Below are 16870 nucleotides of genomic sequence, written 5' to 3'. Positions count from 1 at the left end.
TGGATATGGAGTCATTTCCCGCCCTCTACGGTTACAGAGCACTTCCAGACGATGCCACCACCGATAAACTCATTCAGATATCCCAATTCCTCTCAAATGCTAGTATGCAAGTCAGATGCAGAGATATAATTTACAGGCAAGAGGCATAACAGACGCTCGTATATAGATCCGCACACCCACAGAAATGACCAATATCGCTTGCAAATGAGAACCCCCCCAAGGACGCATGTATACCAAGCAAAGCTCCTTCACGAGAAAAAAAAACTCCTCCATGCTGAACACAACGGGCTCACGCCGCCAGTAAATGTCCAAAAAAAAAAACAAAAAAAAAACAAAAAAATATCAAAAGAAACAATGACCGGGGTATCAAATGGTTTACTCCAGTAACCGGCTGCGTTTCTGGATCTGCTCCTCCGAAAGCGAAGCAATCCATAGACAACGCTCGATAATGCCAGGCACCGGCTCGAATTTATATTTGGTGCTCGCGTCAATCAGCCGAAGAAGGCTTTTGACGATCTTCGCGGCGGTACGATACCGCTCGAAATTGACTAGAGGCTCTCCAGCTGGGTTGGCAACCTGCGCTGGTTTCTGCGCATTATAGGTAAGATCATGAACATAGAGTCCTAGACAATATCAGTCAACAAATGTCCACATAGAACGAATTGACGAACAATAACAAACTTACCCACAAACGGAATACAGCCTTCCTGCAGATTGGCCGTTTCCATTTCCGTCCGAAGATCGTGAAAGTTCCGGACGGGCTGGATGAGCAACTCCATGTCTTGCAAGAGGCGTCTGTCCGATGGTGGCACAAGAGCCCAAGTCTTGTGGAGCCGCGAGCAGTCGGTAGATGACAGCGCGATCGCAATCTGCAGCATCGTCGCATAGTTGCATATCCGCTTTGCATGGGCGGCGGTATGGATAAATTTGATGATGGTGCTGGCGCGCTCTTCAATCCGACGCACAAGAATGACCTCTGAGACCACCCATCGCACCATTAGGTTGAAGCGGCCAACCACCAGGTCAATACCTCTGCGCTCTTCATCGGTAAGGAACTGCACCCAATTTTGTGTGGACGGCGAGCCGCTACTCCACTTCATATCGACCAAGTCCCGCCAGTCGACCTCACTGAGCGCAGCCATCTCCACCAGCGTCAACTGCTGAGCGAGGACCTGCGATTGGCATGAGAGGATGAAAGGAATATGGTCGAGATCCGCACTTGTGGGGAGATCATGGTTCTGACGGTCCTCTTCCGATCGAGAAAGCACGTCACCCGAGACCTGTCGCATGTCCACGGAGCGGATATTGTGTCTTCCGCCATTCCGATGTCGAGGAGATGGGTCCGGAGTCAATGGCTGCGCTGGAAAGAGGGCAGAATCCATCGGCGCTGTGCAGGAGGCCACCGAACGAGGATTGGGAATAGTCATCGGCGGCGAAGGGGGGTGTGCTAGAGGATGCGGCGGAATTTCGAAGGATCCATCGGCCAAGCTCTGTGTGTCGAGTGACAGACGCTGATCCAAGACTTCCTGTGCATCTGTCACATCAACTGAAATCCCAGAGGAAAGCCCCGAAAGACGTTCCCCTCTGGCTCTCAGTCTCTCAGGCATGGGCACCGGCAGCGTTGATTCTCGCGGGATGCATTCAAGGCTATCTGTCTTTCTGAAAATGTCGATGGATGGGTGGGATGACTCCACATCTGACGCATTCCGAGTCGATGATCGATCCAGCTCGGAACGGGGAGGCATGACAGGGTATTGGGCAATACGGTCCAGACTGGATTTCTTCATTGACTCATCACTCAGGCCCCGCTCAAGCAGCGGGATTGAGCTGTACGACTCGCCCGACTCCGATGTAATGGAATCAGAGTAAGACCTGGGGGGCGCAAGCCGCGGACGAACCTGGGAATATGGCGGGTTATTACCGAGCAGAGTGTGATGCCGTCTGCCGGCGATCCCCGACTTGGTAGAATCCGACTGTCTGAAAACTCGCGGATCCTGGCTTCTCTGCAGCAGTTCGGCGGATCCAGCATCGCTGCCAGTAGTGATCGGCGAACCGGGCCACTTTCCTTCCAGTTTCAGCAATGCTGACTCAATCCCCCCATCGTCATCGTCTGGGATCTGGGCGAATTGCGCAATAGCCGCCTCGAACGAGCGCCGAACTATTTGGGACGAATGGGTCTGAATCAACTCATATCGGGGATTAGGAGGGATCAGGGTCGTTTGGGGCCTTGAAGTGCCGTCGTTGGCCCTGCTGATCATACTATCAGCGAAGGAACTGCGGTACGTAGAACTAGACGCATATGAGCCGGAAGCAGGGCGCGACAATGCTGCACCCCCATTGCGCATTTGGCGCAAGTCCCCGCCAGGGCGCCGGCGAAGTGTCGGTCCCACTTGCTTTTCGGCGATCGTTTCGGGATTTCCCGTATCCGCACCTGGCGGTCGCCATTCTTGAGCCATGGCTGAACGCTGCCTTGAAATTTCGCTCTGGAAAGAAGCATATTTGCGAAGACGAAGAGACGGCGATGTTCTTTTCCACGACGCCGAGAAACGCTCCACGGAAAAAGATCGGCGTGAATCAGAAAGCCCAGAACCCCGAAGAAATCTCGAGATGCGATTATTGGGCGGCGCATGATCAGCTTCGTCATAATAGATGGGCAGTGAATATTGGTCCTCTGCGAGAGTGGTTCGCTGAGATGGGACGCGCAGGGAAGATGCCTTCACAGTTGTTGGGGTGTCCGCAGCGTCTAGAAAGCCAGGGGATCTTTCCAATCCTATTGTCTGCGCCATTACGGCCCCCGACATGACGGGACCTCCGGTGCCAGTATCATCTACGATGACGATAGATTGACTTCCCATGGTGATCTGGCTTTTTGCCCTTGAATGGTCGAAATGAGTAGCACGATGGCTTGGCTGGGCGTGTTCAAATGCGGCAATCTGCTCAGAAATTTCAAGACCTGGAGTCTTCGCTGTCCGCGGTGTCTCAACTTCTCCCATTGCACGGCGATATTGTTGCATGGCTTCATCACATAGGATATCAATCCGCATTGGTCGTTTGGGATTCGCTGCTGACCTCTTGTCTCGGTAAAGATCAGACCCGAAGGCGACGTTGTTAGGCAGAGTTGATGTCTTTCCACGGGTTGTCGGACTCCAGTGGCCGTTCATGGCACGCGCCGAGATACTCTGTCCGTTCCGGCTGTGCAGAACGCGTCGAATGGACCCTATGATAGTCTTCATGCCTGAGCTCGACGTAGGAGGCTTACTGCCCTCGTTCAACGTGCTGCGCCGATCGATAGCCGGATTGATAACCGATGAGGGCAGAGGTGGAGAGGGCGGCGCTAACATAGTCATGTAGGACTCTGCCGGGGCGTATAGCTCGCCACGTATCAGGCTTCCTAGGTTTAATACTTCCCGAGAAGAGAACACCGTCTGTTGTTCGAGCTTTAGCGGGGACAACGGTGACCTGTCGTCCCGTACGGAGTCGGAAAAGCTACCACTGCGTTTGTGCGTATGACTTTGGGAGGGATGGCGCTTTGCGATGATCGGCGAGGCATTTGGTGAGGCTCGTAGAGAACACAGAAATTTTGGAGGTATGATGGGTACTGGATGAGGTGCTTTTGACGCGGCGACAGGAACAGACAGGCGTTTGGGAGATTTCGGCGGTAAAGAACAGGAGGTAACCTGAACACTATTGTCACTCTGCGTTGATACCGGCATGCTTCTCGCAGTCACTGTGGAGTTGTTGCGGTCGTGCCGAATCTGTTGAACAATGGGCAGCACTTCTTGGCCACCATGCCGAAGCGCATGACCCCTTTCATGCTGAATAGTGTCCTGGTACTCGTTACGGAAATCAATCAGCGGTATCGTTTCTAGAGTAGAACCACCAGGGGAAATGGCAGTATCTGGCACGATATGCTCGGGTGACCACTCCCAGTAGCCAGCGCACTTCCCGTGCCAGCAGCGTTTGAGATCAATCAAAATTTTGAGATCACTCATCCCACCTCCTTCTCGGGCCTTGACATTATCATACATCGTGTTAATGGTCTCACAGAAATGAGTTCGAAGGCTATGATCCGGGACAAAGTCATCGGCGAAATAATTGAGGATCCAATGGCGGAGGGCCGCAAATGTGCGAATGCGGATGATTCTCCCATCGTCCTGAAGTCGGTTGATAGCCCATTGCAGCCGGGCCAGCAGGAGAGCTAGCAAACTACCGGAAGAAAGGTAGGAACGAAATGTGAGGAAGAAATCCGATACAAGCTCGTAATCCATGAAGGACTCGGAAGATATCTGGGCCACCAGGCGAGCTGGCGTGGCCGCGCCAATGTCCTTCGTACCCGCAATATAGCGGACTACGGACTCATGATCCATCTTGGACGATAAGTGCTCGAAGACAGCGGGTTCAATGGGCTCCTTCAACTCGTAAAAGATCGGGTTCACCGTTGCAGCTGAGTTTCGGGACAATCCCATGGCCGGCTGGCCGGAGAACACAGAGGCAGCAAAAGAAGGCCTTCCTGACTGCAAAGCGTCCCCGAGGTAGGCATGAGAGCCAGTACTGGCGTTATAGCTTTCTGCTAGGAATCCTGACACACGAAAATTGTCCGAGAAGGACGTCCGAGAGTAGATAGAGCTATGCAACGCAGCGCTTCCTTCAGTATTGAACCGTAGCGTCCCCAATCGATAATGGGGGATTGGTGTATCCAGCGTCGGACGCAGCGAGTCATCTGCAGATCTAGGTCGATCGTCGGTCCGGTCAATGGAGATCCGGAATTCACCGTGACGCTGCGCACCCGACACCGACCGCTGCTCCGAAATGGTCGAGAACGACTGTGCTCGCTGGCGAGGATGGTGGTGACGGTTATCCTCCGAAAGCGCAGGCTCGGACGCGGTGGAATCTGCATCCTCACAACCCTCTTCTGGTATGAACTCCGGCCGTAGCTCCGAAAGCTGCGAGTTAGACCATCTCGACGGACCATTACCACTGTGACACTGTGTCGGCAGGAGAAAGCGTTCGTCCTGAGACCGAGCCGTAGGAGGAAGGAAGGGCGGAGGCAGATGGTGTTCTTTGTGCGACGGATTCTGAATCGGCCTGCACATATGACGAGGTCGCATTAGCACTTCGTGATACGCTGAGCTGCCAGCTCTTCCTCCCATTGGGAACGTGTCATACCTGAGAAAGATCTTGCCATTCTGTCCGACATTCCCGACGGTGAAGTGATTCGGTTCCCTTCCACCAGCCAGGGTATCACGCGAAAGTTGTGGGATGTCGAAGCGCCTAGCAGGACGCTTTGGAAGCACCTCATGGCTATCCTTGGCACGTAGGATCGAGGTTGCAACCTGTCCCCTGGCAGCGCTCACGCCAGTGTTTGTGTTCGCGATGTTCCTTCCCTGTGCGACAGTATGGGCGCGTCGCAGATTCGAGGCGGATGCCGCAACCCGGTCCTCGGCACGATGTAGTTCGTTCACCATGAATTCACGTTCCAGTACTGTCGGAGAGAGATCCGACTTGAGGGACGCTGCGATCACCGACTCCATGGCTGTGGATGTAAAGAGGACCGCGGGCAATTGAGGGATTCTTGTCTATCGAACGACAAGGCGACAACCGTCCAAATGGTCGTGTCGACCTCTCACTCAGCGGCGGTCGCGTCAACTAGACGGAGTAGAAACGGATGGATAACCCAAGCTGGGATCGAAATCCGTGCTTGCGACACGACATGACCAGGCTTCGGCGAGGCTATAGTATTCCGATCGAGGTGTTCCTGGAGTAAATTCCCAGCAGGCTGTAGTGGAGAAATGACGGGATGGCAGGGTTAATCTGCTCGGACCAAGACAGCGTGACTGACGAAATGCAGTAAATGCAATAATATGAGAGAGGGGGTGGAGGGGGGCGGAAACCAGGAGGATTTAGAAAATTATCCGACAATCGAGGGTGGTCTATCGGCAGGAAGGGCTCGGAGAAAGGAGGGAAGAAAATAATTAAGAGCTAGTCCATGCAGCACGTCGTCGAAGAATAGAAACAACAGCAGGGGATCGGGGGTCGTCAATTCATGTCGTAAAGAGACCAAGGAGAAGGGAAGAGAGGGGAAGAGTAGGAGGAAGGAAGAAGAGAATAAGAAGATGAAGAAGAAGAAGAAGAAGAGTGAATAAACAGGAGAGAGGGCCGCATAGAGAGTAGTATAGTATGATTATTGTTGATGGATGGATTCACACGAAACACGCGCATCAACTGGCATTATTATTAGTTAACTTTGGTTTATAGATAACTAACTACTGGTTCCAGCCCAGCGGAACCTTTGAACTTCGAACTGTCTATCCGTGAACTATCAACTCGGAAATCTTAGGGGCTCTATTCGCGCATCATGTGAGTAACTGAGCAGGTATGTATGTACTATGTAGAGTAGAATATACGAAGTACTCCTAATGAAGAGACGAAATCGCGGTAATAATGCCAATGGTTCCGAGGAGAAATCATCCTCTGTGGTGATGAGGCCACCAGCAGAAGAATGTATACAGTATACAGGTAACAAACCTAGCAGGACTAACAGTGCTATTGATTTGCTGCTAACCCAGAGCAGTCTCTTCAGTTGTCAGTATCACTCTGCACTACAGCTAAGACATTCATCCCAAATACTGATCTTTTTTCAAGTTTCACATTCCCCTTTCTTTTGTTCTCCGTCATCTTTTGATTCTTGACTGAACTGAACTGAACTGAACTGAACTGAACTGCAACTTACAAGACAGACTAGACTCCATAGTGGGACGGAATAGATTAATATCCGGCCATCGAATGATCGCCCATCAGTGACGTTCCTCCCTACTTCAACCACAAGGGAAAAAAAAAGGGGGTGGTTAGGGTAACATACTGTAAATAGCAAATGAGGAAGAAAAGGAGAAGATCAATTCTCTTCCTCATGATCAAATAGGCCCCCAGTTGTCCATTATCCTAGTTTGGGGGAAGTAAAAATAGACAAGCAGGGAGCACTTAGGGAGTAGGGACCAGCCTTACCAGTGACTACTGACCAGATCCGAGGGATCAGGATCAGTCTACACTCGACAGAGTACAGAGAGTTTTCCTGTGAACCGTTAATTGTCAAGAAGAAACTTTCGACTTTCTAGGTACCAAACTTTATACTGGTAGGGACTAGGGACTTCTACAGTGAAGAGTAACAGTAACAATCATGCCCAAAACTTGGACTGTCGGACAAGCAGTAATTCTCTACCCCAACGGCACTTCATACCCCAGTACTCCCAAAACTCATGAGATAGATATCTCCCAGAGATTCCAGGAATTACCAAAAATCCCCCCCCACTTTAAATCCAAATTCCAGGTCTTGGGGTTGCTCCCTATCACATCAAAGCCATGCAGTGTCTATCTATCCAGTCTCCAGGACTAACTACCTCCAAGTTCCAACATCCTTACATAGTCCCGTACCATCCAACACTCCGGACTGGACGCAGCCCCAACGATCTGCATCGGATCGCTCTCCCCGCGAGAGTTTCGCGGAACAGCATCGCCAGCCGCAGAAAGTCTCAAGTCACATCCCGCGATCCCGCGGGAGTAGATACTAAGGTCTAAGGTAGATAGAACTCGGACGAAGATCTCGTCACTGCAGGCCTTGTGTGAGATGGGCGGAATCTGCCACTCACTGGATGCATTTTGCCATGCAGGTGGACCGATTACTACCTATCCAGACTGGGATTCCACCTGTCTAGGGTCGACCGTACTTTATTTGAGTACGTACACGGGACTGCTGCAAGTATCACTTGCTGAGTTGGATAGACCATCATGGTCTACTCCGTAGGATCTATTGATCTGTGGGGGTTAGGTTGTGTTCTTGGTTTATCTCCTGGGATTGGAAATCTGTTGGATTTAGGCCGAGCTGAACTAAAATATATACTCCACTACTACATGAAGATTTAGTCGGTCAATTGACTATGACCAAGAGTAAACATGGATCTCTATGGGGACAAAGTATTGATATTATTGCACGGATACGCCTAAATAAATACAAAGTATGATTGCCTGCCAGCGCGATGATCATGCCCAGTTGAGTTACTTCCGAGATTAGTCCCTCCTGTTCAATCACAGCTACCAGAGCTTGCACACAGGCTTCTTGGTGGGACAGTTGAACGCCTCATTGAATTCGCGGGAATTGGCCATCGTTCCCTGTCACCCTTCAGTCAACTTGGTTCCTTGTCGTTGCCAACAGGAGGGGGGGGGGAAGAACTTACCAAGATTCGTGCAGGCTTGGGGGCATGCGGATCATTATAGACCGCCTGAATGGCCGCTTGCTTGGTCGTCTTACTGCACCACCAGGTCCCGTACGAAACAAAGAACAGCTGCTCCTTGGTCAAATGGGAAAGCCCCGGGAGGTGCGGATCAGGCGAGGTTTCGTCTCTCTTTTTCCAGGCATGGAAGGCCGCTCCAATCCCGCCGGCGTCCGCAATGTTCTCTCCAAGCGTAAGCAGTCCGTTGACATGCAGCGGCTCCCCGTTCTCTCCTGGAACCGTAAAATTAGAGTACTGATCGGTGAAGCATTGCGCGCGCTCCTGGAATCCCTGCACCGTCTTTTCATCCCACCAGTCGGTATAATTCCCGGTCTGGTCGTAGTGCCTACCTGTCGAATCAAAGGCTGGGCACAGATGGTCAGTGCTGATAAAGAATGAATTAGTCCGTCTGGAACTAGCACTCACCATGGGAGAGTTCATGACCACTGATCGCGCCGAATGCCCCGTAGGCCAGGTACAGCGGCGCAGAGGGCCCGTAGAATGCTGGGGATTGCATAATTGCCGCCGGAAAAACGATCTCTTGTAGAGGAGGATTGTAGTATGGGTTCACGGTCGTAGCAGTCATACCCCATTCGTTGCGATTGGTGGGCTTGCCCAACTTCGACCACTCTCGCTGGAGCTGGAATTTGGCGGCCGCCATCTCGTTCTCAAAATATGTTTCGTTTGATACCTGAAGATCTTGGTAATACGTCTCGATGCTTGCTGGGTCCATCACATTGGGGCTCTTGGTGGGGTACCCAATCTTCTGAACGATGTTGCCGACTTTCTGGATGCTCAACTTTCTCACCTCGGGCGACATCCAAGTGGTCTGGTGGAGAATGTTGACGAAGCGTTCCTTGATGTCCGACACCACTTGGTCACCGAGGTCCTTTGCTTCCTTGGAGAAGGAGTCAAGGACATAGAAACGACTGAGACTCCATCCAAGTCCGCGATCTAATGACTTGATGCATGTTCTCCAGCGTTCAGGGGTGGCTTTCGGGTCTTTGCCAGCTAGCTTGTTCGAGAACTGGCGAAGTGGCGTGATCTTAGCATCTTCGATCTCGTCGGCGTATGTTTGGATGATCTTCCACTTGAAGAACAACTCGACCGTCTTTCGGGGAGTTTTGTTCAAAATGGTGGACAACGATTTCATGTACGAAGGTGAACCCACAATCAAGCGGTCCGTTTTGAAGTCCGGAGGCGACAGCGCTGAAATCATGTCGGACAGGGATATCTGTGGTAACATAGACTCGGCCTCCTTGAGAGTGTGAGGGTTGTAGTACTTTTCCACATCTTGCATACTCTGCGTGTCTGGTGTCGCGTTCGCGAGCTTTGACTCGAAGAGAACAATATCTTCAACGGGGATATCCATCTTGTTTCCCACGAACTTGCCGAGAACATGTTTCATCACCTTGGTGTACTCAGTGACCGTCTCAGAACTGTTGTAGTACTCTCTAACTGGAAGACCGATCTCGTATGGAGGAGCGGCCGATATAATGACTGAGTCCGGATCACGATCATCGGCCTTTTGGCTGTCAGTTTGAGAGAAATTGACCAAGGCAGGTGGCATTAACTTACACCAACATCCAAATCAACCAGCGCAATGACACCGGATTGTTTAAGAAATAACACTGCATCCGTGACGTTGACATCGGAAGCAGAAGAACCAGACCCAGAGGTATATATATGCTCAAAACGGGCCAACAAAGCATCCAACGGCTGGCTACCACGCTTGTTGATCGCGGCTTCATCCAAGCAGGCACTGTAAGCTGCCTTCAGTTTCTTGAAGTTCTCCTCATCCGCGGCCTCCGGGACACTTGTAGACTCTAGAATATGGCGAAGACGCATGTCAGCTGCTTCGGCCATAAGAGTCCCAGTGAACATAGAACCCTGGTCGGGCCGCAGATCATGACGCTCTCTCCAGCCCCCGCACACATATTGTTCGAAATCGGTGCACGGATCGAGTTTGCCATGATTGGGGTCGAGGTTATAAAGAATCTCAGACGCAGCATGAATACATTCAGGCGATTCGCAGAGAGGCGGCGACACCGGGCGAGGAGGGACTTTGTCTGATGGTTCATCTGGAACACGACCGAGTTAGAGCGAAAGACGAAAAGCCATATGAACCGCCGGTCACATACTAGGTATTATCGACCAAAAGTAATATGCAACGGAGACAAAGATGAGCAGAGAAAAGATGGCAAATCGAAGCATCGAGAACCAAACTCCTCTGCGCGCAGCACATGGTTTGTTGCACCGTCTCGAATAGAGCTCATCGTGGCTGAGGAAGTCTTCCCTAGTAGGGCTATCCGCGTAGAGAAACCGGCGCTTCTCGAGCTCCGGCGTTGAGAGTTCTCGTAGGGTATACTCGTCGTCAAAGCTGCCATGGCTGCTGGGAGCACATGTTTCAGTAAATACTTCTTAAACATCAGCGAGTGTAGGCCAACCAACCTATTAAGGGGCGAGCTGGGACCCATGTCCTCCCGGTAGCTCATTCCTGCCGTGTCAATACTATTTACTCATATATATCTATAATTCGCTCGGCGCAATCAAGAGTGTAATTGCGAGTATCAGTGTCTTAATGCTCGAATCAAGGGGTTTCTACGAAGATGCAGGAAGAGCACCTCCACTGTTTGTTGTTTCATTGATTGCATCACATGTTGAGCCACGATGAGTCAGCCATAGCTTCAAGTGTTTGAGCTGTTGCAGCACCACAGACATCTCAGTATCTAAGAACATAGAAACATTATTGGATACGAGATACCTGATGTTCCTGCTGTCTGATGCTGTATGATCTATGTTGTCTGACCGTATGCTCATTGTAAGCATATCGTGTCAATCACCAACTCACCATTCTCTGCAGAGCACAAGTAAACCGTCAACTGTCAAACAGCAGCAAGTTGCAGCACCCCACATCTCACTAAGACTGCCAAACTTTATGTTGATTTGGCTCAAGTCAGTTGTCTGGAATCCGTGAAACAAAGAAACAACCCAGACAAAGGATAGGCTGTTGCAAGTGCCCAGACTTCAAGTGCAAGTTGCACTCCATCAAACTCAGATAATAATACCCCTGTCTAGATACCCTGTCGTTTAGTCCTCCCTTGAAGAGATGATCGCTACTACATTGTTATTGAGATGACAGCATCGCAATTCATGAGTAGATGATGACTACTACTACGTCCTACCATGAAGCAACTGACTCTAAAAAGAGAAGACCGCAATTCAGGGATGCCAATATGTATGCTATGCTGTGCTAGTGTGATGGCAGACTAACTTATTTGAGCAGAATCCAGTGCTAATTCTCAATTTTCGACTAAGTTTTGCTATCATCGATTCATCTTTTACTATGCGAAATGTGGACAAAAAAACTAAACTGTGGCTGCCACTCTGAATATCGTATGATGATATGATCATCCAACAAAAGAGCGGAATTTCGGCGGAACGGCTCTAGAGCTGTCCAGTTTTTCAGGGGCCAAAAGGCTCTAGACTAAATAGTAAACTCAACTGTCAGATACAAACCGTCAAGTTGTCAACACTCAACACTCTCTTCTGGAGCGTTCCACAGTTGTTATGATGATCATCAGTGCACTATCTACATGGTTTATTCAGAATTCGGATAGTCTACGGGATACGGTGATATCAATAATAAATAAAATATTCATGCAAGGGGACTTGGCAGTTGGCACATTGAAATGCATATCTAAATCACTGTTCTTGCTTAGGATTTAGCATTTGAATTCAACTCACCTCAAACCAAGAACAAGAGTACTAAATTAGTCTGATGAAGATCGACCAAGCATCAACAACAACCAATCCTCAAAGGCGTGTACTTCGTAGAAAGTGTCTCCTCAATTCTCAACCCCCCACCGAAGCTCTTTTCTTCTCTCAGGCCTATTTCCGTGGTCCAGACCGCTAGAAATCCACTCTCCAGTCTCCAGGCCACTTCTGTATCCTCTTCGCGACATTCGCCCGTTACATTATTGGATCGACGACGGTTGAACGGCCGGCCAGACTAAAGATGCAGATAACAGGCGCCAGAGCCGAAGGAAAAGATAAAAGGAAAAAAAAAACGTGTTCGTCACCCCTTTGTCCCATACTGGTTACTTGTAGATCCTTATATTATGGGCTCATGGCATTTGCAGTTTGCACCAGGAACTGGCGGTGGGGTACGGACTACTAGTTAGTTAGATTGTACTACTAGATACGGAGTAACTAGTACATGGCGTCCATTATTATTACCTGCTAGAAAGATCATAGAAGTAGATGGATACCGGTGGCTAAGCAACACGACCCCCTCTGAAAGGGCAAAGACTTCAACAAATAACAATCGACTTGTGATCTTAAAAGTGGGCTTGACAGAATCAGAGTATCAGACGATAGATGACTTCCCGGACGCTCGAGTCCCGGTCCCGACAAAACTGAGTGGACGGTACTACGGTAGATCGTCTATTTATCTAGCCTGGTTTTTTGTTTAAAAAAAAAAAAAAACGAAGCCTGGGATTCCCACTGTAGGGGCAATCGGTCAATCGGACTCTGCAGCATGGTTTTTTTGCGGGGATTCAAATCTGCAATCTTCATATTTGAAGATGACAAGGATCTAAGAATATTCATTCAGATTTCAGATACTTTGTTCGGGTTTCAGCCTTCTCGAGGTTGGGTCAATGTGATACTTCATACTTGATGGGAGGGACGAAGCGGAATGTTTGTTTACTACGAGAACTGGCTGGTTTGACGACATGACCAACAACATGAACCTCGAAAACAATTTTTTGCATGGTTCTTGACTAATTCTCGTGGGTCGACAGCGGGATGTGGACTGTAGACTGTGGAGTGATAAAACGATAATCTAACTAGTGGTACAGAGTACACATTCGAAGGGTCAGCTCACGATGGATATCGACTGCTACCTATCTAATTCTATGCAGTCCCGTTGCGAATTCAGCGATGATCAGGGATAGAAAGAGAAGGAGATGGCAGGGTTCAACACGTGGGATGAGTGAGATGTCGGGACATTGCAGATGTTTTAAATAATATCGGTAGCTTCATTGCCGCACTCGGTCACTTAGTATAGCTGGGTGTAAAGGAAAGTTGTATATCAAGTCGAGCTGCTAAGCTTGTAGTTGCATTCCAAGAACACTGTTCATTTGGAGAAGTCGATCTTGTGCTGACCTTTAGAGGATGATTATTATTATTTACAAAAAAAGAACCTAACAAGGAGTTCTTGGACATTGATCCTACTAACCTGATCGCTAACCTTGGGGTCACAAATTACAAATCCTACATATATAATTGCTTTTTATGTTTTGGAGCCTCGGACTCCAGGACCAGACACGCAGGATTGCATCTGACCATTATTGTCCCGTCCATGCAGCAAGGCGATGGAAACTATAATACGGCCAGTCAGGATCCCAGGGTTTTATGATATCCAACCTACCAGTCATGCTTCATTCCCGGATATCAAAGAGCATCTACAGTACGGACATGCAGGGAAATCGGACTCGACATGTGATCTGTCATGGGTAGAGAAACAGATCTCACAATCCTGCCTGCACTCTTCGTGTTTTTGCCTGGAGTCTGGACAGAGAACATAAGTTGCTTCGATTATTGATCCTTCTTATCTATCTGAAATATATGACTGTCTGACCTTATTGGCCATGTCCTCGGAGTCCAAAGCGACTCGAGCAGTCTAGCTAGGCACCCCTACCTAAGTCTCAAACGGACTGTTCCATTGTTCATCAGCAAGATGAAACCGGAAGGCCGGAATCTCACCAGACCAAAAGCTACAGACTTTATCTGCGAAGTTAGAAACTTGGAGTATCTATCTAGACTCGAGTTAGTCTTGAGTAGTGACTTTTCTAAGTTCGACTGTCACCAACTTTGGGGGAATCTAGGTACTAGTGACTACGGTCCAGTCCGAATGGCATTTTTGTCGAGTTGATGAATAATATCCAGATGCTGATCCCTCCTGATGCCTGTTATTCGTACGAATGAGCAATGCCAGAAGGACGGAGGATTGTTCAATATCCATATCTCTCCCTAACGTTCAAGCGCCAGCCAATGAGGGTCAAGGCTGCTTGTTATGAATGTGCCATAATACTTCAAGACGGCACAGGAGAGATTAGTGTCGAGTTGTGTAACGCTCGGGGAGGCCTATAATTGCGTTGTTATTGTTGTTAGTAGCTCTCGTGGCTGATCTAGTCAATACTGCCATCATCGTATAGCAGGGTATCTGCATCCTCCATCAGCACCGTCAAGCGTACGGAGTAGGTCTCTGGACGATGACACCGGAAAGGGCAAAAGTTAGTTCACGAGAAAATAATAAGTACGGAGAGAAGCGCGCACACGGACTCAGACTGGAGTCGAGGAACGGCTGTGATTCGCTCACAGGGGAAATGCACACCATTCAGATTCCGTACAAAGCTCCGACCCATGAACAATGACCATAGTTAACCATGCCAGACCCCTGTGATCATGTGATGAGCGAATAAGCGAGAGAATCGGGCGTCCGTCGATCCTTGCATGCCAAATCCGTCACGAATGCGATTCATTCGCCTCGTGGCGTCGTTCGCTTGCGGTTGATTGCCAAGAAAAGGGGGGGGGAGGAAGGGAGGGAGGCCCAGTAGAAAGTTATTCGGTGGGAACTATCTAGAAGAAGGGCAAAAAGCATAGAAGAAGGAATATGGAATAAGGACACTAAAGACGGGTTTAGATTGGATTGAAGATGGAAGATTAAAATTCGATAGAAATAGGTTGGGGTATCGTAGAGACGCATGGCGTGTTGGCTTGCTGCAGAGAGTCAAATCGTGGACGGCATCCTGTCCCATGGCGCAATTGACAGATCGCTAATGGACCTTGATGTCCGTCGACACATTAGGATTACCATCAGTCAGAAACTCAGATTGAATTTCTACTAGCAACAGCCGACATTTTCCATCAAGTCTACATAGTAGATCGTATATACACAGTATGTATTGAGTTTCAGGTGCAGGAGAAGGGACATGGAAGACTTCCTGGCGTCTTTCCAACGGAGAATGAAGAGTCACTAATAATGGTCCCCTCTCATGAGTGGATCAACTGGGTCTTTGAGCCACTGGGATATCCGACTTTCCAATTCATTCATTATTCACAATTATTAACTGAGAATAAGGATGGAATTATTGCTGGTTATGGCTCGTCCATCTCGTACTATGGGATCGTACCTTTTTCTTCCTCCTCCTTTCATTTAGAATAGTACCAAAGTACTCCGTAGCAGTGCTGAGTTTGACACGTCTGTGAGGGTCGGAAACCTTTTACTCGTCATTCTCATTCGACGATCTCCTGGAATATGATGAGTGCTCCGAAACGTAAATTCTGGACAAATATAGCAGTAATTAATAGTAGGTAGTAGTAGTAGTCTGTCTGCCCGGAGTTCCTTTGTAAATTGACTAAACAAATTAGCTTCCCTCGATCGGGCTGGAAAAAAAAAAAAAAAAAAAAAAAGGCCTCTGGAACTGCTTCTGAACAATCCTGATAATCATAATAATCATAATAATAATCACGGAAGCCGTACTTAATCAACAAAAAGGTAGGGAATAGCTACGAGTTAGTTAACTCCAAAGGTCTCCCACTACTCAACCTCTTTCGGCTTACTTCTTCCTTCTACGGAGTTAGGTACTCTCTTTCCTTCCCCCCGCTTGGTGTGTCTGTCCGAATTCCATCAGCTGCTTCTGGTGTCAGGTGTGGGACGATACAGAGGTCAGAGATGTGCCACTGCTACTCACTACTACAGTAATACTACTTCTACTCTTAATCCTTAACTCCCCTATCTGGTCGAGATCCCGATACTCTCATCTCTTTCTTTCTTCTCCCCCCCCCCCCCCCTCCTCCTCCATCCTTCAGTCCTCAATCACTCTCTACGAGACCGCCGCTCGGATTGCTTGCTGGTGGTAGCTACACTCTAACTAGCAAGCAACAGCTATTTCTTCAGCTTGAAGATCATTGCGGATTACCGGCAGACTTCCCAACCCAAGATTGTCGGACTTTTGCTCGAGCTATTCGATCACCCGAGACTCCAGTATCCTAGTATCTCCGCCTCCAAAATCCGGCGACTCGGTTTCGGTAGCCATTGCACTCTCGACACTTGGCTTGTGATTCATTCGCAGTTGTCACAATATTATTTGGATATCGCGATTCGGCCCTGGAAGTTCTTTGGTTTAATTCTTTCTCTTTCGGCTCCAATTTTATCGTTATTCTTGCACTAGTGTTTTGTACACTATAGACCCAGCTGCGCTGCCTCGAACTTTCCTACCGTTCTTACGGGCGCTATCCTCGATATTTCGACCTCAGAATCAAACGCCAGTGTCCAATTAGAAGTTATTGCGGGCCAAAGCAAAGCGATTCTCTGCAGCTGTAGAAGTACGTGGGTATCAGGAGCGCGCGACAGCTTATCCGGATTTCGTCGCATACTAACCAGCAACTCTTGTCGGCAGCAGAAGCTTGGGTCAATCTAGCTCTTGATCATACTTGACAAGGTAAGTCGCCAGACTTCAGTGCTGATCCCCCTCCGTGGGAACCCTCGCTGTTACATTCCCTTTTCCCATGCGACTTGACTCGTATTGCGAACCGAT

At 49.1% G+C, this 16870-nt stretch overlaps 2 protein-coding genes across 2 annotated transcripts, besides 5 other annotated features; both read right to left on the bottom strand.

Moving 5' to 3' along the window:
• Positions 1 to 310: 310 nt before the first annotated feature.
• Positions 311 to 340: a microsatellite.
• Positions 341 to 375: 35 nt separating this feature from the next.
• Positions 376 to 5531, bottom strand: ACLA_040280 (mitotic regulator LTE1; the record flags this gene model as incomplete). Its single annotated transcript, XM_001271237.1, has 3 exons — positions 376 to 623; positions 686 to 5085; positions 5167 to 5531. 3 exons carry the CDS (start codon positions 5529 to 5531, stop codon positions 376 to 378), a joined length of 5013 nt encoding a protein of 1670 aa, XP_001271238.1.
• Positions 5532 to 6096: 565 nt separating this feature from the next.
• Positions 6097 to 6135: a microsatellite.
• A 553-nt stretch (positions 6136 to 6688) lies between these two features.
• Positions 6689 to 6722: a microsatellite.
• Positions 6690 to 6727: a microsatellite.
• Positions 6728 to 8085: 1358 nt separating this feature from the next.
• On the bottom strand, positions 8086 to 10759 carry ACLA_040270 (M13 family metallopeptidase; the record flags this gene model as incomplete). The annotated part of the gene is made up of 6 exons (XM_001271236.1): positions 8086 to 8163; positions 8229 to 8629; positions 8691 to 9789; positions 9843 to 10345; positions 10406 to 10653; positions 10716 to 10759. The coding sequence occupies 6 exons, from the start codon at positions 10757 to 10759 to the stop codon at positions 8086 to 8088; spliced, it is 2373 nt and encodes a 790-aa protein (XP_001271237.1).
• Positions 10760 to 15720: 4961 nt separating this feature from the next.
• Positions 15721 to 15743: a microsatellite.
• Between the last annotated feature and the right edge of the window lie 1127 nt (positions 15744 to 16870).

Source organism: Aspergillus clavatus, genomic scaffold (assembly GCF_000002715.2).
Source record: "Aspergillus clavatus NRRL 1 1099423829802 genomic scaffold, whole genome shotgun sequence".
In the NCBI taxonomy this organism is placed as follows: domain Eukaryota; kingdom Fungi; phylum Ascomycota; class Eurotiomycetes; order Eurotiales; family Aspergillaceae; genus Aspergillus; species Aspergillus clavatus.
The sequence above is the reverse complement of the archived record's forward strand: the minus strand, read 5'-3'. Positions and strand labels throughout refer to the sequence as shown.